Source organism: Sus scrofa, chromosome 15 (assembly GCF_054392235.1).
Source record: "Sus scrofa isolate SSC_HxYL_T2T_F1_AM1 chromosome 15, Sscrofa_HxYL_maternal_Yorkshire_Landrace_v2.0, whole genome shotgun sequence".
Classification (NCBI taxonomy): domain Eukaryota; kingdom Metazoa; phylum Chordata; class Mammalia; order Artiodactyla; family Suidae; genus Sus; species Sus scrofa.
Window position 1 is genome coordinate 101,392,906 of NC_139397.1, and position 25,325 is coordinate 101,418,230.

General features: G+C 37.6%; 1 protein-coding gene across 6 annotated transcripts in view; it reads right to left on the bottom strand.

Annotated features, from left to right (window-relative positions):
* Nucleotides 1-25,325, bottom strand: part of CERKL (ceramide kinase like) — a 133,874-nt gene that overhangs the window by 13,592 nt on the left and 94,957 nt on the right. For 3 of the 6 annotated variants that reach the window (XR_014829867.1, XM_085000023.1, XM_021075443.2), the window contains 6 exons: nucleotides 23,437-23,568; nucleotides 13,664-13,727; nucleotides 7,486-7,628; nucleotides 1,808-1,882; nucleotides 859-1,036; nucleotides 720-779 (listed from right to left, as the gene is read on the bottom strand). Coding sequence is in view for 4 of the 6 variants with exons in the window: in XM_085000023.1 (XP_084856149.1) it covers nucleotides 720-779; nucleotides 859-1,036; nucleotides 1,808-1,882; nucleotides 7,486-7,628; nucleotides 13,664-13,727; nucleotides 23,437-23,568 (652 nt within the window). In the remaining 2 variants the exon portion in view is untranslated. Of the gene's footprint in view, nucleotides 1-719; nucleotides 780-858; nucleotides 1,037-1,807; nucleotides 1,883-7,485; nucleotides 7,644-13,663; nucleotides 13,728-23,436; nucleotides 23,569-25,325 lie in introns of all 6 variants that reach the window. The other 3 variants (XR_014829866.1, XM_021075444.2, XM_021075442.2) reach the window with 1 other exon arrangement.

The following is a 25,325-nucleotide window of genomic DNA, read 5'->3' on the forward strand; positions in this document are numbered from 1 at the left end:
TACAAAAAAATTAGCATTTATTAATCATGAGAAGATTGGAGAACCCAACATTCTATACATTAGACAGTAAGTAAAAATATGTGAACAATTCTGTTACTGCATTATTTGTTGATTCATCAGACAATGGTTTTCAATTTTTTTTTTAAACACTACAGCACTTACTTTGTGTGGCTTTGAATATTATTTTCTTGCCACACCAGAAATTCTCATGAGGGTAGATACTATTGATTATGTTTGTCTGTGTTTAGGCTCATTGTATCCAAAAGTATCTGGTGTACATCAGGCATCCCATAAATAGCAGTTGGATGGATAGATGGATGGATAAGTAGATGTATGTATGTATGGACGGATGGATGGATGAATGGATGATGGGGTGAATAGTTGTTTTGAAGAAAGGTGCCAAATTACATGCCCTAATAGAATCTGTAGGACTCCATGATTCTATATTCTTCACTAATATGAGAGTAAAAACCAAAGATCACAAGTCTAACAAATTATTTATATCAAGCTGTTTTACCCAGCCCAGTTCAGTGAGTTAAAGGATCCAGTGTTGCTGTAGCTGCAGCATAGGTCACAGCTTTGGCTCAGATTCAGTTCCTGGACTGAAAACTTCCACATGCTGCAAGTGTGGCCATTAAAAAACAAAAACGGAAAAAAAAACTGTTTTATGCTTTTAAAAAAGGTATAGATGCATGTTTTATTCTGAGCTTTTAACTTACCTTTCTTCTAAATCCTGAGAGCTATTAAATGGTAAAAATGATATTTCACAGTCCTCTGGTCTAAAACAAAACAAAATGTGTTATTAGCAGTCATTGACTCTGAGATAAGAAATCATGGATTTAAGAAAAAAAGATTTACTTAAGTTTTGCCAGTGTCTTAATGATAGCAAAATCCATCCGTTGGTTAGGGGACATCCATCGGTATTTCTCTGCCAGGGCCAAAGCTCTTCCACCAAAGCCAAACATGGCTGAGAACCCAAAGCGAATAAACTTGCCAGTGGTGCTAAAGGTGCAGACATCAACCGGTTGTATATGCCCTTGAATATTACATTGAATATTAGTCAGTCAGTAAATACAGTAGAGCCAGTTGTCAAAATGGCAAATATGGTGGAGCATATTTATTTACTTAGAGAAGAAGAAGAAAATGTAAGGCTACTTTCTACCATAATAAATATTTTGCTTTCTCTTCAACTCTCTTTACCTACAACTGCTGCAATTGCCATTTGTAACTTTTTCAGGTATTAAGAGAAGAAACACAAAGCAGTAAAGTTTGTGGCTTACTGCTATTTTAAATAAAACATGGTTAAAGAAGTTGAAGTATGTGTGCGAGGTAAACTCAGATAACAGTAGTTTTGCATTGCATTTATTTGAGCTTATATGCTTTACATCAGTTGAGATAATAAAAGTTCTATTGGAAGTACACTGGCTGAATTTTTTTTCTTGTCCTTTTTTTTTTTTTTTTTCCTTTTAATAACTATTCCTAGAGTTTTGGTACAAACAGTATCTTACATATTTAAACATTATGCATGGATTTTCTTGACCTGGCTATTAAATTGTGATCTTGAATATCATTATATTTTTTTCTATCAAAACTATAACAGAACTTCACTTACTTCTCGTTATAACACCTATATTCTGAAAAGATAAGTAGTTCAAATGGTGAAGCTTTGCTGATTTGGTTTTTAGTCAAACATTTCTCAGTTTTGAGAGGCAAAGAAACTTAGACAAGTTTGACAGAAATAAAATAGCCTTCCTTTTATAAATAGAAGCTTCCTTATAAAGCACAAATTCTTTGGAAGAATTCTTACCCATTATAATGTGCAAAGTTGCAGTTACCACGTGAGGGATTCCATGGAGAGAATGTGCCAATACATTAGTAGATCCTGTCAAAGCAATTTTAAAACATGATCAGTGTAGCAAACATTCTAAATTAATCATTTGCTCTTTATAGAGATGTCACCACATACTGTTCAAATGAAAACTTAAATGGAAGTTTATAAGTTCTTATTTACATCATAGGTATACATCAAAGGGTTACTGAATTATTTAAGTAACTTAAAAATTAGGAAACAATTTATGGTATCTACTTGCTCACAGCTTCTTCCTTCATGGATGTCTATTTTCTACCTGAAAAAAAAAAAAAATGCCAGCTATATCAAAGTCTGCTCCATCCAACTTTAATGAAAAGGTGTCTAACTTCTTTACGAAAATGAGCACCAACAGCAGAAGGATGGCTCTGGAAAGCAGAGACAAATGCATAAATACATAAATTTTTAAAAAGCCAAATAATAACTAAGAAAAAAGTACAAAAAACACTCTTTGAGTACATTTTAAAGCTCTCAACCCAATGGGTATTGAAAAATGGAATCCTATATGAAGAAAACATTTAATTCCATGATATTGGCCATAGTATTTCTGATTTCTACAATCACTGGAATAATTTAAGATCCACATGGATTTTCCTCAGCAGCATACAGAGAGAGAGAGAGAGAGCTCTCACATCAGGCTCCCATAACATTTGTGTGTGGCTGAGATCTTGGGGTAAAGGCCTGCTTTTGAAGGGGAAAATACCAGCTAGCCCCTGCCCTTCCCCGGAGTTAAAAAGAATTTAAAATTAAGCTACAATTTTTCTTGATTTAAGTCCAGAAACTGCTAAGAGCTGGGCAAGCCTGGATGTATTGTATTCTAGAACTGTCAAGGCAAAGGCTAGTCTCCTGGATTTGCTAATTAGGAACTTCCCTGTGTGGGCATACATAATCCCTTCCATTTGTATCCCTTTGAACTGATGTGTGCTTGGGTTGCTCAGTGAGAGAAGCTAAGGGAACCTGGCTATTTTCAGGAAAGACATTAAAACAATAATCATCATGAGATACTTATCTAAGCATGAATGATTTCCAGACCTCTAGTGATACCCATGCAAAGAAATGTCCACATGAACCTATCTGGTCAACTGGTTTTAACTGATTCTTCAAATGGTAGTTTATGTTCTGACCCTTCTTACTCAGAAGCTTCATTGTCCAGCAGCAGTGGCCACACCTCAGTGTTTATTACAGTTTGAATCTCAGGCCCCACTCCAGACCTAACAAGCCATAGTCCACATTTTGTAAGATTCTCAGTTATGTGTATGGAAAGGCATCCTCCAGAACCTATGGTTCAAGGATCAGCACCTGGGATCATGTTAAAGGGGCAAATTTCTGGGTTTCGCCTCCATCCCATGGAAGAGGCATGTCTGGGAATGGGGCCTGGGAGCCCATGTCTTAGAAAGTTCTCCAGGTGGTTTGCCTGTGTCCTAAAGTCTGAGAACAAGTGGTCCAGAAACTGTTCCTCCGTGGATCTTTACAAGCAGTCAATTATAAAGGCCTTTCCAATTATCCTTTGACCCTCTACAGGCTGCCCTTTGGCCATCTAATTGCTAATTAACCTGTTATGGAGGGTAAGCAAAAACAAACCAATCTATTTTGCTTCCAATCAGATTTATGGTAGAGGTTTTGGAGGAGGCCACATAATTAGAGTGAGATATTTAGGATTATCTATGGATTACAGTATTCCATGAAACACATTCCCTCCATTACCATGGTTAATTAGGAGTATCCATAAAAGCATTGCTCTAGAAAGACTATTAAAAAACATAATGTAATGTTGTCAGGTGCAATAGAGAATGACACATGTCATGACTCAAGAAAATAAAGACCATTTACTTCCTGTGAGTTAGAATGATGCTAAGTATCCCCAAGCAACAATCATTTTAGAATGCTATAAATTGCTTTTTTTTATTTTTATGTCTTCTCAGGCTTTGCAACTTTTAATTCCATTGCACTTGGCAGTGAGGATAGGCCTGACCAGAAGTCAGAAAACCATTTTAGTCATCTTCTACTCTGTTTAACATGTACCTTAATCCCTAAGAACATTTTTTACACTCTAAATTAAAAAGGCAAATTCATGAAGAAAAGTAGAGGCAAAATTATAAAACTATAGATTGCTCCATATTTTTGTCTGAATAATCTAAAAGAGTACAAGTTCCTAAAACCAAATGTGAGCCATCCAAAAAGATATCTACATGCCAGAAGAACATGCTGCTCACATAAATAAAAACGATATAATTTTAGCATTCTCACAAAAGCTATAAATGTTCTACCTCAAGGTAAACATCTTAATTAGCCTGAAAAGTTAGTTTTCTTAACACAACCAGCAACTTTGCTCAGCACCACCTCCCCAAACCTGCTAAAATGTCCTTACTCCCATGAGTAAGGACAGAAGTAGCAGCTCATGTAAAGCATGACTGGTGGAAAAACCAGGCAGAAACTACAGAGGCAAAAAGAAAAAGAGAAAAAAAAAATTGTCCTTGGAAGTAGAAGCACTTCTACAGAACAATTAACTTAATTAACCAGACATCATGAATATTCATAAGGCCATTAATGTCTCCTACATTCAAACAGATAAATGTGATGTAATGACTTCCTAGTCAAGCATATCTAAAATTCTCATGAAAACTGCACCTACACTTTGGTTCTTTGCCTGAAATATCAGAAATTAACAGTCCCTTGGCAATATTTTATTCTCCTCAAATTAATTGGAAAATGAATTTATTTATGTGAATTCTATAGGAATATATGGCTCTCTGTCATCAGTATGGGGACAGAGGCTTGTTTTACAACAACTGGATTGCTTTTTTATTTTTATGTCCTCTCTGGCTTTTTTCTCTATCCTCCCCTCATCCCTTTAATCGGAATCTCTGTATAGTTCCTTAGCACCAGTTCCCATAGCAACAAACACCATTGCTAATGGCCAACAGTTCAAACACAGGCTTCCCCACATCTGATCCATCTGAGTCTAACCATAATTCAGCAGCTTAGTCTGTTGGCTCAGTGGAGTAATTTACTAAACAGTCTCCCCCTGGGTGTCTCTCTCCAGGAGGCAAATGGCTTCAAAGGCAGACTGTCTTTTGCATTCAGCTTAGAAACTTCCTGCCTAGCCCTTATTTCCATTCTCTGCCAAAGCACTGACCAGACCTAGAGCCCTCATATTAAATACATTCTGCACAGGACTTCCTCTTACTACTAGACAGAATCCATAAGCTGGAGCTCCTATACAACCGCTGAAGTTTTGGCAATAGGCTGTATCTTCTAAACAAAATGTATTCAAATAGCATTTCTACATATGCACTGTATCTAGAAAATGCTTTCAAAATCAGAGATATGCTTTAAAAGTATAATGATAATAAAATGCAATACCATTTCTCTAGATAATCTGAGTTACATATTAAAAGGTAAGAATGATCACCAGTTTTCAAGCTAGTATTCATTTGCTGTCAAGTGCACACCTGTAGGGACACCTATCTTTCCAGTTTTGATGCACATCAGTTAATGAATGACCTCAGGAGTGTAAGTACCAAGGAGGAGAAGAATGACCTATGCACATCCACTTTGCATGGAGGAAAATGCGAGGAGAGCTCCACCACTATAGACAGCACTACTAAAATGACATGGAAAAGTCAGTGTGACCCTCAAATGCATCTTCTTGAGTTGATACATTTTGTTCTCTTTGACCTGAAGGGTTTTCTCACAGATTTTTCTCAATAGATTTTACAACTATCAGGATATATCTGAATTATCCCTCTCCTTTTAAATTCTTGTTTTTATGAAAGACTTTTTTACCCTAAAAGGGCATTGGTGTATCCTTTGCTCTTTGTCAATTAACAATACTAAATATACTGAATTCCATACTAAATGATGGTTATCAAATGGATAGAACATTTATATTTTCGACCATGTGCATTGTTTTCTATTTTTACAGAAAAGAATACAGTTGACCCTTGAACAACATGGATTTTAACTAAGAGGATCCACTTGGAGGTAGATATTTTTCAGTGGTAAATACTATAGTACTTTCCAGTCCCCGGCTGGTTGAATTTGAAGATGCAGAGGAAAGAAGGGGCAATTGCAAACTATAGGTGGATTAACCCCTGAGGTTTCAAGGGTCAGCTGTAATTATTTCTGATTTTCTTGTAGAGATAATATATGATGTATTAAAATGAAAAGGAGTTCCCACTGTGGTGCATGGGGTTAAGAATCCAACTGCAGGGAGTTCCTGTTGTGGCTCAGTGGTAACAAACCTGACCAGTAACCATGAGAACTCAGGTTTGGTCCCTGGCCTTGCTCAGTGGGTTGAAAATCCAGGTTGCTGTGAGCTTTGGCATAGGTTGCAGACATGGCTCGGATCTGGTGTTGATGTGGCTGTGGTGTAAGCTGGCAGCTTTAGCTCCGACTTGACCCCTAGTCTGGGAACTTCCATATGTCATGGGTGCGGCCCTAAAAAGAAAAAAAATTTAAAAAAGAAGAAGAAGGAATCTGACTGCAGTGGCTTGGGTTATAATCCCTGGCCTGGGAACTTCCACATGCTGTGAGTGCAGCTAAAAATTAAAAAAGAGAGAGAGAGACAAAAGAAATAATCACTTAATCACTTTCCCTCACTACTGTTTGTTTCAATAATAATTCGGGAGGAACAACTCTTATAACAAACCTGAAAAAAACGCTTTCATCGTTTTTGTATCCCAGTGTTTCTGAACTGCTCTCTCTGGCCCTGACCTTCTTTTACTCCCTTCCCCTAGTCAGGAATCCTCCTAGAACAGGCTCCCAGTGGTCTTCCCCCCCTACTCTGAAGCTCCAAATCTTTACCTACTACATTCAGAGCCCTTTCCATGGCATCCAGGAGCTCCTATTCTGACCCAATACCACCCAATGAATGGCTGTTTTCTATCCCTCAACATTCCTGGATTTTGCCTTGCCATTTACTATTTTTGCAGCCAAGAAATTAACTCAAATTCCCATCTTTCAGGCCAGATCCAACCTATTTCTTTTTTTTTTTTTTTTTTGCGAAACCAACCTATTTCTAGGTCCAATTCAAGTGATACTTAGTCTATAATGTCTTCATCACATTCACTTTATTGAGTATTCACTGTGTCACATTCTGTTCTAGCTGCAAGGGATACAGCAGTCAGAACGAATCCTTTTGGCATTCTGGAGATTATCTGTTTATACTTCAATTAGGGGAGTTGAGGTACCACATCTTACTTCACATGAAATTATAAGCAGCTTCACTAGAGGGGCCTGGTTTTGAAATTTCCTATCTGGGACTGTGTGGTCATTGGATCTTTATATGGGAAGAGAGAAAAAGTGGTTCCATCGATTGCCTGCTTTACTATGTATTAAACCCTACACACAAACTGTCTGATTTAATACTGTAATACCCTTGTCATGACATGAATATCATGCATGTTAGCTCTCTTTCATAGATTAGAAAAACAAGGCTCAAAGAAATCAAATAACTTGGCCAAAGTCTCGCAGTTGCTAGTGGAGATGCCAAGGATGGGTCTTTCAGACTAAAAGTATGTGTCTTTAATGCTGTGTGACACTATCTAGGTAAGGAGGTAATACAAGGAAAGATGCGGGAGAAGTCCCAGTTAGCAGATCCACGGCCCCTCCCTTGCCTGCTGGTATCACACCAAGTGGAAGCTGTGCCCGCACGGGAGTCAGGATGAGGTCTGTCTCCACCCGGGAGTTCTTCTGGGCTCTAAGAAGCAAAGCATGGGCCACTTCACTGGCAAATCCATCTCCCCCAACACAGACAACACTAGAAAAGAAGAAACTAAGTAAAAGAACATAAAACATCAAAATAACTGGTAATCATTTGTAAAATTTATACTCCACAATATTCATCATCTATATTTTGTGTATTTCCTCATGCACACCTTCGAACATTTTAAAATGTGTCAGTGGATGAGAAGACATTAGCACTGCACTGATAAAGTTTACTTCACAAACATCATACCTAGATGAAAGCCCATAGACAAAATATTTGTAGTATGGGTTAAGAGGCGGGAAGACACTTAAACATGGTAATTTACATCTGACCTGAATTTTGCTCTGTTAATATCCCAAAGCATATTCTTCTCATTTTGTTTATGTTAATACTAGTGATGGCAATTACTTTAACTAACACAAGCAAAAGTCATAAAAAATCCTGCTAATTTTCAATATAGCTCTGAAAAGACAGATAGCAATAAAATTCATGTCAAATATGAAGCTTTAATTTAAGGATCTGCTAATTATCATTAGTATATGAATGGTAATTGAGAACCTGAGCTGGGTAGTTCCCATTGTGGCGCAGCAGAAACAAATCTGGCTAGGAACCATGAGGTTTCGGGGTCCATGCCTGGCTTCGCTCAGCGGGTCAAGGATCTGGCGTTGCCATGAGCTGTGGTGTAGGTCACAGATGCAGCTCAGATCTGGTGTTGCTGTGTCTGTGGCATAGATCGGCGGCTACAGCTCTCATTAGACCCCTAGCCTGGGACCCTGCATATGCCATGGGGGTGGCCCTAAACAAAAGACAAAAAAAGAAAAAGAAAACATGAACTGGCTTTCATCTCCTGTACATTACTGTAATATGGCACTTTTAAAATGAGTGTTACTACCCTCTGACCCTAGTCAGTACTGCAAATATATATATATATATGTTTTGCTTTTTTAGGGCTGAACCCACAGTCAGAGTCAGATAGGAGCTACAGCTGCCAGCCTATGCCACAGCCACTCAGGATCTGAGCCACATCTGTGACCTACATCAAGCTCATGGCAATGTCAGATCCTTAACCCACTCAGTGAGGATGAGGATTGAACCCAAATCCTCATGGATACTAGTTGAGTTCGTTACTACTGAGCCAAAATGGGAACTCCTGCTAATATTCTTTTTAACACCTCACAATAGGTAGGAGTGGTGGGGATGGGAATCTATGAAAGTCGTGTAAGATATGAGAAGTTTTGTCATAATCATCTGTATGTAAAAGATGCAAAACAACCTTAAGTATCAAACTACATCCATTTACCCACAAGGAAAAGATCTTGTGTTACTGAGAGCAGGTGTCACAACCCAAGGCCTTCAAGGCCCAGCTGGGGTGGAAGAGTCTGCTCAGTGCAGGAGAGATGCAGCTCCAGCAGCACCTAGCAGGCAGGCTTACAAGACCACAACTTCTGATTTTTAGAGGCAAGCCACAGATCCTGAGGTGGGGTGAATTTCCTAATTTATAAATACTAGTGTTCAATATATTTAAAAGCTCTACATACCAAACAAAACAGCCTATGGGCCATAATCAGCAGTGGTAACTAGCTCCCTAAGTTAAGGAAGCTAAAGAAGTTGGTGCATCCAGAGGCTGGGAATACTTTTTCCATCAACTCCCTCTACCTTGCCCTCAGCCTTCCATCCAGCCCCAGCACCTGGTGGAGGTTCAGCACTATGGCGACACATAGCCTAAGTGTTCCAGGTCATCGTGATTAGAAAGACTTCAGGATATGAGGTGTGACCCAAGTCATTTGGGCCTAGGGTTATTATTTTACATCTAAACTGATTCCAGGGGACAGGAGTGTGACCACTGTTTCAGAGAAAAGTGATTCTATCTACTGAGAGCCAACTTCGTATCAGATAATACATTGGCTCTTTTCTATCAAATTCTCAGAATTTTGTAAAGTAGGCATTAGCATCATCTTTACAAATAGGGAAGCCAAAGTTTGGTTTGAATCTCTTTTTTTTATGATTTTTATTTTTTTCCATTATAGCTGGTTTACAGTGTTCTGTCAATTTTCTTATCTGTATGATTTCCAAGACCAGATCTATGAGCAGATTTCCAAACGTTCTACGAACTTAATTGTAACTCCCAGTTACTGTCTACCTGCTAAGGTGTGTGTGGCCCATAAAAGGAGCACATAAAGTGCAGCATCCAACTTGGCACAAAGAAGGTGCCTCTTCCACATAGTATGGCAACAATTGGACCTAGTCACAGTATTGTGTACATGTTAACTCACTGCTTGAGTTAGTAGAAATGGCCTTTCTGTGAAAAAGCCCTGCCACAATTTTCAATTTTGTCCCAACACCTTCTGTGTTAAATATTTCAAAACTCTAACAAATGATAATTATAACAATAAAGTAAGATTTAGTAATTACTATGTACCAGACACTGTTTTTGGCATCCTGCATGTACTATCTTATTTAAACAATAACTGTCCCCAATAGATGCTTTTACCCCCAATTTACAGATTAGGAAACGAAGACATTATAAAGATTAAGCACTTTTTCCAAGGGCATACTATAGTTAAGTTATGGAATGAGATTTTGAAACAAGACAATTTGGCTTTCAAAACTACACTGCTATTTTTTAATATTATATTCCTTTCTTAAATATGAAACCTAATGAAAACAGCCTTATGAGAATTTTATGATTTTGGAAGTCAGTTTCCCAGTAGAATCACTGTGGAATTAAATGAGTTAGAAAGGAATATATTTATTTATGATAACAACAACTGTATTATTAAGTTCATCTCAAATTATGCTTACTCAACATAGGGAATACACTTAATACAAACATCACATGAATCTGGACATTACAAGAAAAGGCAAAAAAAACCAACTTTTTACAAAGAGTTAATTTAACCATGTTTAAGAGTTATCTTAAGACATAAACCTTTGTATGAGGTACACCTTGTATTTTCAGAATAATAAACTCCTCCTTGCCATGACCCCAAGTAGAACTTTTCTGTCTAGAAAAGTACAACTAAAGTCCAATATCTTATTTATCTTTATAAAAAGTGATAAATAAATTTTGAAAAAGAAAAAGGTGATAAGAAAAATTTTTAATGGGTGTTTATATATTTATCAATCAGTATAATTATTGAAATGTTTATACTATTGGATTTTTTTACTTAAAATTTTTCTTTTTGGAAAAGAGGTACTTTTTTAAAAAACCTGACTTAGTAATACAGATATCATGGTGGTAATTAAATGTCAGTTTAAGCCAAATGTCTAGATTTTTATGTGTCCAGTTAAGGATGGAATTAAGAAAAAAAAAAAACCCTGTAATTTGACAAATTAAAAATTTTAAATGCAGTGAAACAAAAGAGGAAAATATGGTATACATATAATCTCATAAGAGCTACAGATTAGCTTAACCATTTTCACATTTACTATTACTGCTTCAAGTCTATGGACTGATACAAACTTCCTATTCATGCCCAGTATAAAGAGGGGGCTGTATGAAGATGGATGGGCCTGCAAGCATTAGCAGTGGATCTAAGAGTGTTTGCTAGGACATCCTGGAGTTGCACACCCACTGTCATGAGTGTTGAGACACTGTTCCTGCTGGTGTTAGGAATATATCACAATGTGTCTTCACAGAAACATATACAACTCATTTAAAAAAAATTTTTAAAAACCTCCAAAATCTTAGCAAATAACATTTCTTAAACATTTATTAAATCATGTTGCTGCACTGAATAATACACATAGAATTTCTCTTGGATCTTAACCTTTCTGGTCTGTTTCTGAAAACCTTTGGTAATTTCAACTCACTTTCTATCAATAGCTCCGTTAGAGTAAGGCAAGAAATGCTTCAGGCTCAGAAAGTGAACTCCTCTTGGATCAAAATACCATAGAATCCTGGGGTTACCTTTCTCACCCTTGAGTCTTTTGTATCTATTTCTCAAAAGTGCTCCTATGGCTGCTCTTTGAACAAGTTTGGAAACCGGAAACACATGAATATAGCATCTTCCATCTTCTAACAATTCTACTTATTAGGGAATTGTTCTTTGGAAGTGCCTAGAGAAACTATGTTTCCACTGTACTCCTTATATACCTCTCTATGTAATTCTAAGTAGAGTGACTTAAAATTATCATTTTTATTAAGATAGTTATCCCAACCACCACTTCAGCTCCTACTCAAAAGACTGGGCTCAAAAATTAATTAATAAATGAGCTATTTAAAGATTACATGACTTTCAATAGAAATTTTAAATTATTTTAAGCCCTAAATAAATCAACATGCTGTAGAGTTTTGAAATAGTATAATCACTGAAACTCAATTCACATAATGGTTAGGCTGAAATATTTGGTTAAAAAAATATAGGTAGTAACTAAAGGATCTATACATCTGGTAGTGCCACACCTGCCATGTAGAGTAAATAAGAATTAAGTAATTTCAGGTAAAGAGAAAAATATTACTCAACTGCACTTAAGCAATAGTCTTTCATCATTCTGCAAAGTTCTTCTTGATCTCTGTATTGTAATAATGACCAATGAAACTTATTTATTGATACCACATTTGTCAGAACCCTTTGTAATGCTGATAGCAAGACCAGATCTAATATCCACAATATCTGTTTTTATTATTTATATAATCACATTTTGAAACAAAGACTTATTTGCAAGGCAACTACTCCTATATACTCACAAACTGTGTTTCAGGACTATGCAGCATATTAAGAGAGGGAGCTGGTAGGCATGATTCCCCCAATTACTTTCCTTAAATTGTAAACTTGCAAGATGATTTCCTAAATGTGGCCTATTAATCAATCTGTCTAGTTCTAAGTATATAGCTCTGAAGTAATCTCCTACCTCATCTTCTTCATGCTTAAGATTTATGTAACATTGCCATCTAGATTTACTCCCATCGATTAAATTCCCTTTTGAAAAATTGTTTTACTTACTAAACTTTCTTCTTCATCCAGCAATATTTTTCTCACCCCCAATTATGCATTTCTGGAAAACAACCCTGCTAATGTTTTGTTTTGTTTGTCTGTCATTTTAAGGCCATACCCAAGGCATATGGAGGTTCCCAGACTAGGGGTTGAATTGAAGTTAAAATTGCTGGCCTACACCACAGGCACAGCAATGCCAGATCCAAACTGTGTCTGCAATCTACATCACAGTTCACAACATTGCTGGATCTTTAACCCACTGAGCAAGGCCAGGGATCGAACCTGCGTCCTCATGAATGCTAATCAGATTCGTTTCCGCTGAGCCTCTAAATTACAGAAGGTGGAGTTCCCGTCATGGCTCAGTGGTTAACAAATCTGACTAGGAACTATGAGGTTGCAGGTTCCATCCCTGGCCTTGCTCAGTGGGTTAAGGATCCAACGTTGCTGTGAGCTGTGGTGTAGGTCGCAGACATAGCTCGGATCCTGTATTGCTGTGGCTCTGGCGTAGGCCGGCGGCTACAGCTCCGATTCGACCCCTAGCCTGGGAACCTCTATATGCCTCGGGAGTGGCCCTAGAAAAAGGCAAAAAGACAATAAATAAATAAATAAATAAATCATAGAAGGTAAGTAAACTTAGCATCTTTCATTCCTTCTGAAAATAATATATTTGTTTCCTAAAATGTTTATCTTCAATCATGTCCAAATTAACCAGCAGGTAGCTACTAATATCATCAACAAACATGCAAAAAGAAGGTCATAGTATAGTTATGCCATATGACCAGTATAATAGCTTCCATCAATGCTTTTCTAGATACTCACAGGGTTAAAGCTAAGAATTAAGGACTATCCATATAAATATATGCACATGGGTAAGTATAGCGTGGTACACTGATTTCCCAGTGCTTTTAGATTCCTCCTTTTGCTTTCCTACACCCAATTCTGAGAGGTAGATGACCAGGCCACATGATCATAATCATCAATTGTTATTACACAGATATGAATGAAATAGAGCCTAATTTCATGCGTCAGAAATATTTTAAAATTATAGGTCCCAAATATGTGGCTAAAAACTAATGAAAGCATTGAACAACATTGCTTATTATAAATAACATTGCTATAAGACATATATAGATTAATAATACAACCTACCCATCAAATCCCTGTAGTTCACATTCTTTTAGCAGTGACAGAGCGTGCCCTTCATATTCCGTTACTGTTTTTTTAAAAAAGAGAGAGAGAAAGGTGAAAGTTTTAAACCAATGATCGACACTCTTTACTTGGTTTGGCAAAATAATATGGTAAACATATGGTCAGGTCATAAAACAACATTTATTCTTGAATATTTATTTTTTAATCATGGGAAAGAGGATTAAGTGTTACTTGCCCAATGTGTTTTACAGCTTTATGTAAAAGAGGGTCATATATTCGTTCAAGTACATAAGTCATTTAGGGATATCCCGCACAGAGCAGTTAGATAATTTATCTTGGTGCCTGTCTGTTTAGTGTTCCCTAAATAAGACACATTTCCTTTAAATCAGAAGCCTAGGAGCAGCAGTATTTTGAAAATAAGGCATATTAGCTGGCATCAAATAGTCAATGTTAAATCGCTTTGGCAACCTTACATGAATAAATTAGCTGAAAGGTTAGTGTAAGATTTACATACTAGAAGAATGTGTATCTGGAACTGCTAGACTAAAAAGAGGAGGAGTTGGATGTGAAAACGTGAAGCACAGCCAACACCAATGATAACAGACCCAACGCCAAGGAGGAGGGTGGCACACAGGCCCACCAGAGCCCAGATTCTCCGAGGAAATGAATCTGTCACTCCCTATCGTTGTCTCTACAGTCATGATGCCCTATGCAGTATTGCAAATGCCAGTGAAGACAGGATAAACTGGCACACTGCAGATGGCATCAAGCATCCCAGCCACATTTAGCATTTTCTAGGGCAGCTCTGCCAGAAGAGACAGCCCAGCTGTATCCACCCATCAAAGATTTCTGCTGACTGACATGACACTGCAGATGGATTTTTTGTGTAAGAATGTGCATCATTATATGCAAGATTACATTAATCTTTCATGCCTGTCTGTCCCTGGTGCCAGCATGGTTCAAGCTTTCCCTACAATGTTTTTAGATATTGTTAAAAATTATTAGTCTTGCTGTCTAAAAGAATCATTCTGTATCCAGCAGCATTACATTGTAATTCTCCCACAGCTTATTCAAATGCAGTTAACATTCACATGAATAAAACCTCTCTATATTAAATTCTAGTCAGAAGAAAGCTACAAGAAAATGAAATATAAAATATTAATATTAATAAACATAGAAGGTTAAGTTATCATAAATGACTATGTGCTGATCATTCATCTGTAACTTCAGCAAGTTGTTGCGACCTTAAAAGCAAAATAATAAAATGTCTTACAAAAACACATTAAAATTAATTAAGGATATTAGGAAAAGATATTTATGCTGAGCATCAGTTTATCAAGGCTCATTTTTACACCAAAACTTACTCTGGCAAAGCTTTTCAAATCCAAAACAAAATTAGTCTTAAAATTACCTTGTGACTGAATGCTACTTTTATTTAGGAAAAATGTGAAATAATAGTCTACTTTTTCCCTTCGGCTTGCAAGTGAAATGTGACTATACACAGATGCAAATTATATAAGAACAGTAATTTTTAAGTGACCCTGTAAAAGGTAAAGAAAATGACTGATTCAGACAGAAAAGATGAAAGAAATCTGACCACAATATATTAGGACAATAAACAAAAATAATCAAGTCCTTGGTTTCAGGGAGGTTATATTCTGGAGACAGATAAAATACGCTAAATTTTAAAGATGAATGTACAATATAGACTAGTAACAAGTGATCACAAAGAAAAACAATGTATGGGGAAAAGATAAAGAATAATCTGAACTACTATTTAGAAGGAATCAAAATATATGTTTAGATGGGATATTATGGGCTCTGGAAGCAGAAAGAGCCAGATTTGAAGAGCACCCCACTTCAAATAAACATCAACAGTGGGCTGCTAGGCAGATGCAGTTTCAAAAGAAAGTTACTAGCCTCTTCTTTCATCTATTTTGATTTTCCAATGAGATTGACACCCCTTTTATGTAGGAAATTTGGAGTTTTCATTGTTTACGACTCTTTGAACACACAGTTCTCACAGCTGGGATCTGCCACACACCTCAACCTTCAGTTTAAATATTACTGCCTCAGAAAGACAATGTTGGAGGAAGGTAATGTCTTGAGGTTAATACTGAATGTTGATGAGGAAACAGGTAAAATCAGATGAGTTTTGATTCAGACATAAGAAACATTTCTTGGTCTGGGGATAAAACTACTGAGATGCCATTTTCTTTCCTGTCCTATTGGTACTTCAAACATAGGAAGTTCTAAATAGAATCCATCATTTCCACCTTCAAATACACTGCCTTTCAATTGTACTGTCCTTTTTTTGTGTTCCATCATCCACTCCCCACTACTCAACATAGGAAAATGTCTTCTTTCTAGAGTATCCCTTTCCTTTACCCTGAACAACCACTCCCACACCCAAAGCCAGTTGTTTCTGTCTTTTAGTTGTTCTGCTGTATCCCCACATTCCTCAAGCCAATGCCCTGGATCCAGCCACCACCATTTTTAATATGCAAACTACATCAGCCTCTCCTCCAGTCTCACTTCAGCCTTTATCCCACTCTAGCCAGAATAACCTTTCTGAAGCATATATTTAACAACATCCCTTCCCCACATAAACACCACTGATGACCACTCATTGTCCCCAGGAATAAAGCTGCAACTCCCTGATTTCATAGTATTGGAAATAGGATGTGTGTGTGTGTGTGTGTGTATAAATCCTATTTCTATATCCATAATTACTCAAGGGATACTCTAGAGTAATACTCTAGAAATTTTCACACATTACTCTTACTCTTTCTCTCTCAATCACTCTAGCTAGATGTGATTCATGAACATTTACCATCCAGGTTTTTATTTATTTACTTTTGTGTGTGTGTGTCTTTTTGCCTTTTCTTGAGCTGCTCCCGCAACATATGGAGGTTCCCAGGCTAGGGGTCGAATCAGAGCTGTAGCCACCAGCCTTTGCCAGAGCCACAGCAACGCAGGATCCAAGCCGCGTCTGCGACCCACACTGCAGCTCATGGCAATGCCGGATCGTTAACCCACTGAGCAAGGCCAGGGATGGAACCCGCAACCTCATGGTTCCTAGTTGGATTCGTTAAACACTGTGCCACGATGGGAACTCCTACTATCCAGGTTTTTATTAAGATGTAGGTAAAATTGGAAGGGAGTAATGCCTCAGCCTACTAGCATATTTTATAACACAATTTTATCAGATCACCTAGTTTTCTGCTAGGTGAGATCAGGAACAGTAAGAGGTATCTCCAAGGAAGGGAAGGCTTTAAGGAGAGAACTAAAGAGCCAAAGGGAATGAATTCAAAGAGATTTGGTAGAAGCGTCAAAAATTAAACGCATGATCCTAGAAAGAGGAAAAAAAGTGATAACAAAACCCACTTTCTTGACAACTCTGCCCAGGGTCAGACAGGAGACAAAATTATCTGGTGACAAGGCACCCCCATTGGCACTGAGCTGGCAGAGATCAAGGCTATACGCAGAGAAGTATTTTTGACCATGATAATGATAATGAGCATGATAAGGTCTAGCAGCTTTGTTATTACAAAGACTGACTAAAGGGAAGCAATTATCTGTCTTGAACAAGAGAGATAAAGGGCAGACATAATATCTGTTTTCAAATACCTCAATGCTCTTACACACAAGATGGGAAATATTTATTTCATTTATTTTGTATCACTACAAAAGACAAAATCAACCCTAAAGATCACAAGAAAGCAAATGTCAGTTCTTGAGGTTGATATCTCACACAAAGGCATCTGGCTGGAGGAGTGGGTAGGTATGCAGTATAGCCAATACCCCTATTCAACATGCTAAGTGACCCTGGGCTGCATCAGCCCAGAAGAAAGGGCACATTTTTTTAAGTTACCACAAAGGAGGTGCTCTTTTCTAATATACACAGAGGCACAGCGACCCTGAACTCAAGTTAAGAATGTCTAGCAGTGTTTTCTGGCACACTGACTCCACCACAGGGTGCTGAGGCTGGGTGACCCCACACCTGTACTCCACTGTACGAGGGAAACGGAACTAGACAGCCTCCAAAATTCTTCCCAGTTTAATTTACCTGCTGCCTTGACTTTTTCGCTTTATTGTTCTAAGAATTATCCTATGAATCTATGATGTCTAAATTTCCTCTCACATCTTTAATAGTGTAATTCCTAAATCTGCTCTGCTTTGGGAGGAAAAGAAAGAAATGCTATCATATGCCAGCATGTGCTTACCATTCATGCTCTTCGATTTACATACCAAGTTAATAAGAATAAATAACTCTCTTCTTTCTAGGTTCTTCCAGAGTTCTTCTGATACCATTAGGAGATAAGATACTGACTGTACTGACAGTGGCAAAGCACACCGTTAGCTCAACTATTTCAAAAGATGATTATCTACATTTAGAAGCAGTTAGGGTTTCGGCACAAACCAAAATGGAAGATATATATTTTTATTAATGTGGTGAGAATCTTCTTTTTTAAAAATAGAAGTTTGTACCTTTTGACACTCTTCGCCCATTTTACCCTCCCTAACCTCTGGAGAAATCTCTTTACATGTTTTGGTTTATTTGTTTGGGGGTGGTTAAAAATATTCCACATATAAGTGAAATGGTACAGCATTTGTCTTTCTCTGGCTTATTTCACTTAGCATAATATCCTTAAGATCCATTTATCTGTTCCCAAATGGCAAGATTTCTTTCTTTTGTATGACTAAATAATATTCACGCACACATGTATATACCACATCTTCTTTATCTATTCATCCACTGATGGACACAAGTTGATTCCATATCTAAATTATTGTAAATAGTGCTACAATGAATACGGGGTACAGATATCTTTTTGAATCAGCATTTTTGTTTTCTTAAGATAAATACTCAGAAGTGTGGAATTGCTAGACCATATGGTAGTTCTATTTTTAATGATTTAAGGAATTTCTGTACTGTTTTCCACAGTGTCTGCACCAATTTAAATTCCCACCAACAATGCATAAGAGTTCCCTTTCCTCTACATCCTCACCAACGCTTGCTATTTCTTGCCTTTTAGAAAACAGCCATTCTGATAGACGTGAGGTAATATCTCACTGAGGTTTGTGCTGTATTCCTCTGATGGTTAGTGATGCTGAGCCCCTTTTCATGTACCTGCTGGTCATGTGCATCTTATTTGGGAAAATGTCTATTAGGATTATCTGTCCATTTAAAATTTTTTACTAAGGTATAACTGATTTACAATGTTGTGCTAATTTCTGCTGAACAGCAAAGTGACTCAGTTATACATGTACACATACACACAGTCTTTTTTTATATTCTTTTCCATCATCTACCCCAGGAGATTGGATATAGTTCCCTATGCTATATACCATAGGACATTATTGTTTATCCATTCTAAATGTAATAGTTTGTATCTACTAACCCCAAATTCCCAATCCGGCCCATTCCCTTCACCCTCCGCCTTAGCAACCACAAGTCTGTCCTCTATGTCTGTGAGTCCATTTCTGTTAGGGACCTAATCAAACTTAGAAGCTTTTGCAGAGCAAAGGAAACCATTAACGAAAACAATGAAAAGACAACTAACAGAATGGGAAAAAATAGTTGTAAATGATGCAATCAACAAGGGCTTAATCTCCAAACAATTAACATTAAACCCTCCAAGGGTTTAATACAAACAACTCATACAACTCAACACAAAAACAAGCCCAATCAAAAAATGGACAGACCTAAATATACATTTCTCCAAAGAAGAGGCCAGTAGACACATGAAAAATGCTCACTATCACTCATTATTAGAGAAATGCAAATCAAAACTACAATGAGGTACAACCTCACACCAGTCTGAATGGCTATCATTAATAAGTCTACAAATAACAAATGCTGGAGAGGGTGTGGAGAAAAGAGAACCCTCCTATACTATGGGTGGAAATGTAAATTGTTACAACCACTGTGGAAAATAGTATGGAGGCTCCTCAGAAAACTAAATATAGAAGTATCATATGATCCAGCAATCCTAATCCTAGGCTTATATCTAGGAAAAAAAAAAAACACAACTCAAAAAGATACATGCACCCCTATGTTCATAGCAGCATTATTTACAATAGCCAAGGCATGGAAACAACCTAAATATCCATGAATGGATTAAGAAGATGTGGTACATATATACAATGGACTACTACTCAGCAATAAAAACGAATGAAATAATGCCATTTGCAGGAACACAGATTATTATACTAAATGAAGTCAGAAAAAAAAAAGACAAACACCCAGTAATACCGTTTATACATAGAATCTAAAAATGAACCTATCTGTCCATTTTAAATCAGATTGTTGGGGGAGATTTTTGCTATTCATTTTAAAAAGAAATTTATAGAAAAAGTATTATACATCTAGCTATAATTTTTCACATACTGCTGTATTCATATAACATCATCTCTTAATGACTTCATCATGGTAAAGAATTTGCTACATAATTCGTATTCCATTTGGACTCAGGAGTGCATACAAGATATGTTCATGGTCACACTGGACATGCAGAACATGTACTCTCTCTGCTTCACTCCTTCGTAGAAGATACTTTTTCTTTCAAAGTCTGACTTTAATCTTACTATTACATAGTTTGTAAAACTGAAATGTACAGCATATGACCATCTTTCTGCAGCACTTCATAACACACAAGGTAGTTTCAAATTCATTACCTTATTCACAATACAAAACTACACTGTGAGATAGGCAGAAAGATTCTAAAACTTTTCAGACACCCACACATGGTATTCAGTCCTTCTCAAAATACAGGAGACATATTTAATATAAACATTTAGCCAATATATATACAAAAATGGTTTTATAAGCAAAATGATGCAATTTTATAATTTTGCCTGTAGGAGGAGTGTTAGGCAGCTAATAATTAGCCATTCTGTATAAGTATATTAAGAAGTTCTAAATTTACTATTACATGTATAAGTTTATTTTATGTAAAACTAAATATAACATTCAATAACATCTAAAAATTTAGGGTAAAAATCCCTAGAACATAGTATTTTTATCTCCAATACAATTGTTTTAAGAAGAAAGGCACATGCCTATTATTTCCTCTACCTTAGTTCAGGCCTCACATCCTGGTTTCCTCTCCTCCAATCTCTTCCTCTTCTTTTCTAATCTTCATTCTGAAGACAAAATTATCTTTGCTAAACCAGATTACAACACTATGATAAAAAATACACACCAATTTGGGATCAACGTCTGATGAGTAAACTCCTCATGGTGAGGAGTAGCACAAAGATCCACCCTTAATCTGGACTCAGATTTCCTCTTGTGCATGATGTTGGCAGCCTTCCCAAATTCAGTTCAGGTGTCCTCAGCCTTCAGGGAAAAGGGTCCCACCCTCAGCCCACAGGAAGGGTCTTGATGCTTAAAGAGAGTGAGTGCTTGGGAGGGAGGGGGCAGAGATGCTACATTAGGACAGTCAAACTGAAGAGAAGAAAAAAAAATTAGGGAGGGGTTTACATCCCTGGAATAGGGACGATCCCAGGCCAGGGACTAAATCCAATCCAACTGTGACCTATGCCACAGCTGTGGCGATGGTGGGATTCTTAACCTACTGTGCTGGGCCAGGGATCAAACCTGTACCTCTGCAGGAACCTGTGCCACAAGAAAACGCCCTGAAGGGAAGAAATTTTAATCCTTGTTCAGGACTATTGAATCTCTCACACATGCACTCCTCTCCCATCCCACTAGATTTGAATAAAGAAGAATCAAATTGCACTGGCTATCATTTTATGATGATAGAAAGGACCATATATATTTAAGATGAAGCCAATGTTATGAAAGAATTACCAAAACACTATGAGCACAATGGACACAGACACCCCTACCTGTATGTGCTGATAGCTTACCTGCTTCTTCTCACTCTTCTTTTTCTGCTCTGCAGAGAGAAAACATTGTTTGCCTCCTCTGACATGCCCAAACTGTCCAGTTCAAATATCTTCCTTACGCCTTTCCATCAAAGTTAATATCACCCTCTGAGACACCATAATTGATTTATGTATCTCCCATTTATATCTACTTTAAATATCTATTTTAATCCCTAATAAATTAACAGTCACTCAAGAGCAGGTTGTAGAGCTTTTCCATTTTGAATTCTGCAGAGTGGTTAACACAAAACATTGATTAAGAATTTCTTGAACTGAAGTACATATAGTAACATCCACATAAAACTGTTTCAGATAGGAGGTCCCGTCGTGGCTCAGTGGTTAATGAATCCGACTAGGAACCATGAGGTTTCAGGTTCGGTTCCTGGCCTCGATCAGTGGGTTAAGGATCCAGTGTTGCCATGAGTTGTGGTGTAGGTTGCAGACGCGGCTCGGATCCCACGTTGCTGTGGCTGTGGCGTAGGCCGGTGGCTACAGCTTCCAATTAGAACCCTAGCCTGGGAACCTCTATGTGCCGCAGAAGCAGCCCTAGAAAAAGGTAAAAAGACAAAAAAAAAAAAACAAAAAAAAAAACTGTTTCAGATATTTAATCAATGAAACAAAACAATGAAGTGTTACTGAGCTGGCCAAAAATAAGTTTACTCAACTTTTAACTGTCTCATCCTAATGTGAATTGCAAACTTTTCCTTCTGCCAACCCTTGAAAATATTGAGTGGAAAGGAACAATAGATCTGAACTGTTTCTTTTTCTTATAAATCATCTACAAGTAAACCAAAAGCCGAAAAGATCAAAAATGAACTCCTTTACTACAACTTTAATTCAGAAACTCCTCTTGAGTTTTTCAGGGTAGTTTCTCCTGAGGCTTCATTGCAGTAGATGCCCTCTGAAGTGGATGATCTTCTTACAAAGATTGCTGTTATTGTTTTTAAGGAACTACCTTCTACCCCACCCATCAAGTCCTGAGATGTGGATTTAAGAACCTTATTTTTATTGTGAGACCCCTCTCCCTTGGTTATAGCAAGGCAAAGCCAGGTCACTCTGAATTTATTTTCCAGGAATTTACAATTGGGACTAGGAGATGCCAAGTGCACTCTGGCCTTGTGTCTGAGTAGGATTCTCATGCAATCTCCTCATCAATTAAAATTTACTGCAAATTTACACTCTGTGCTAGTGAAGCTACATAGAAATAAAACCAGAAAAACTAAGGGTGTGATTCAGGAATAGCATCAAACCCTGCTTCTCACCCCACCCACCATGGGAAAAATAGTCTCCAGGAAACAAAAGATTTTGGTCACCAAATTTAAAAAGTTGAAAAGAATTTTACTCATCTTCTTTCTATTAACTTCAGCATTAGCAAATTTCTATTTTCTTGGGCACAAACTTAAGCACCTTTCTTATTTTAAACAATGAATTTAAGCTCCTGGCTTCTCTAAATTCATCTAAAATTAGCAGTTAAGTGCTTAGTTTTGACCTAACCAGCAGGGGTCAGAGTCAGAACAAAAACCACCTAATGAAGGATTCCATGGAAAGACATCAAACATTTAAGTGAGCAAAAATCAATGACTATTAAACTGCAGAAATAATGTATAAATAGCCAATATCTCAATGAAGATATCGCAAAGTGTGCAACCTTTTTAAAAATGATACCTAATAACTTTTAAAGTCTGAAAAACAGTCAAAAGAGAAAAAATAAATAAATTATAATCCTGGAGCTGGCTGCAGTAACTTACAGAGGCACATAAACAACTTTAGATATTACAAGTAGCTTCCAAAATTTGGCTTAAGAATGAATTTAAAGTCATTTTGCTTCCTTAAGTATGATTTTTTAAATGGCAAAGTTATGTCCTGAAAATACTTACTTGTTACATCAGTCTTTATTCCTGCAATTTTCAACAGTGGTTCAACCTTCTCAGAATAGACCTGGGTAGCTTCTTTTTTGTGACTTTGGGGGTTGAGGAGTATTTTTAAAGATTTTGGTCTGTTTGAAAAATCTAAGAGGAAAATATAAAGACAAAAATTATAAAGTCTTGTCAGTATTTGTTTCCCTTTAAAACCATACACTAAGTCTGGTTAGAATGTTATACACCTATTTAAGTAGTATTTGCTATTTGTATTTGAAATTCTAGCATGAGTTCTCCTGAATATGGCATTATTTTAAAACATTTCACATATTTTCTAGCAGAGAAACAGGACTATCCTTCTTTAACTCCTGAGTTACAACAAAGCATTTAATTTGTGAAGGAAGGTGTGAATGAAAGTAACTTTGTGAATATTAGGCAATATTTATGTATATTTACCAAAGTATCAATGATACATCAAATGTTCCTTTAGCATTTGTCTCTGGGTAGAAAAGCAATGGACTGTAACAACTGGAAAAGTCCATCTTACTCTCCTTGGATAAATGTGCTCATTAGGGAAATTATTGGAACTGGGCACTCCAATGACCCAAGGGCTACCCAGGGCTGACCTGCTGATGAGCCCAGGGTGGAGTAGAGTGTGCAGGGCCAGGTCATGGCCAGCACCCAGGCAGTGCATGCTGGAAGCTAAAAAGAGAGTTGAGGTCGGAGTTCACGCCTGAAAAGGGGCCAGGGAGAAAGAACTCTTCCCTGAGGAATTGGGAAAGCAAAGCCTCTCAGCGGGGACCTGGGGATGGTGCCGCCTCACAGTTGGGGCTGAGATTTGATACTACAATTTTCTGGGCTTGCAAGATGCTTATCACTTAGAGCCCAGTTGGAGCAGGTGCAAAGCAAATTTTCTGTTGTTAGGAAAGGGCAGGGGGGACAGAGGAGCCACAAGAAAGCTGACGACCACTTCTTTCATGGTAAGCTACTCTCACAGGGCCACGCTTCAAGGTTAGAAAAGCAGTTACTAACATCCATTTTTAATGAAACCGTTACTACAGCCAAAAGAAAAATGTCCATTACATCCAAGCCGGGTTTTGTGCCTCACATGAATATAATATTTTATGTCTTACCATACTTGATATAATAAATTTTCAACAGCACATAATGTTTGAACTCAGGGAGAGTCTTGGCTGAGAATGAGATAGGGTGATGCTGAATTCCTCACCTCTTCTGTATTTGGCCCTGGGATCCCATTTTGGTAAAAGACTTCTGCCAGCCTCTTCATCACCCATTCTTGAAACCTCAAAGCCATGCTCAATTCATTCCTTGTTTTCAATTCCTACATTCAAATGAGTGCCCAGATTTTTGAGCTGATGACCATTTGCTTCCATGCTTCTGCCCTTCCTGGCTATTTCCCCTGACTGTGTTCTCCAGGGGCACTCAAAGGCACGCTGCAGCCCCCACCTTCCCCACATCCTCAGACATCATGTCTCCCATCAGCCCTGCACTAGTTCAAAGCACCAGGGCTCATCACTGCCTGTGGAGAAAACCTGCACCCCTGAAAATGGCATACAGAGCCTCCCCTAAGTGACTCCTATCCACCCTCTCCCCTTTCTCTTACACATATATTCAAGCAACATTTACTGAGCATTTGTGCTGAGTACTGGGTAGCGGGAAACTGTGATTAACATGTGGTTCAAGCTTTTAAAAGGGAGAAGGGAGAAGATGTATCCACGAATAGAGAGAGCACAAGACAGCACAGATCTGTTAACACAGAGGCACAAAAAGCCAAGCAAGGGCCTGACAGGAAGGTAGTTAGCTCTTACTAGGAATCCAGAAGAGGCCCAAGAGAAGGGAACATGTGAGAGGGGCTTTGGGCTCCTGCTGCTTTCACTACTGGTAGT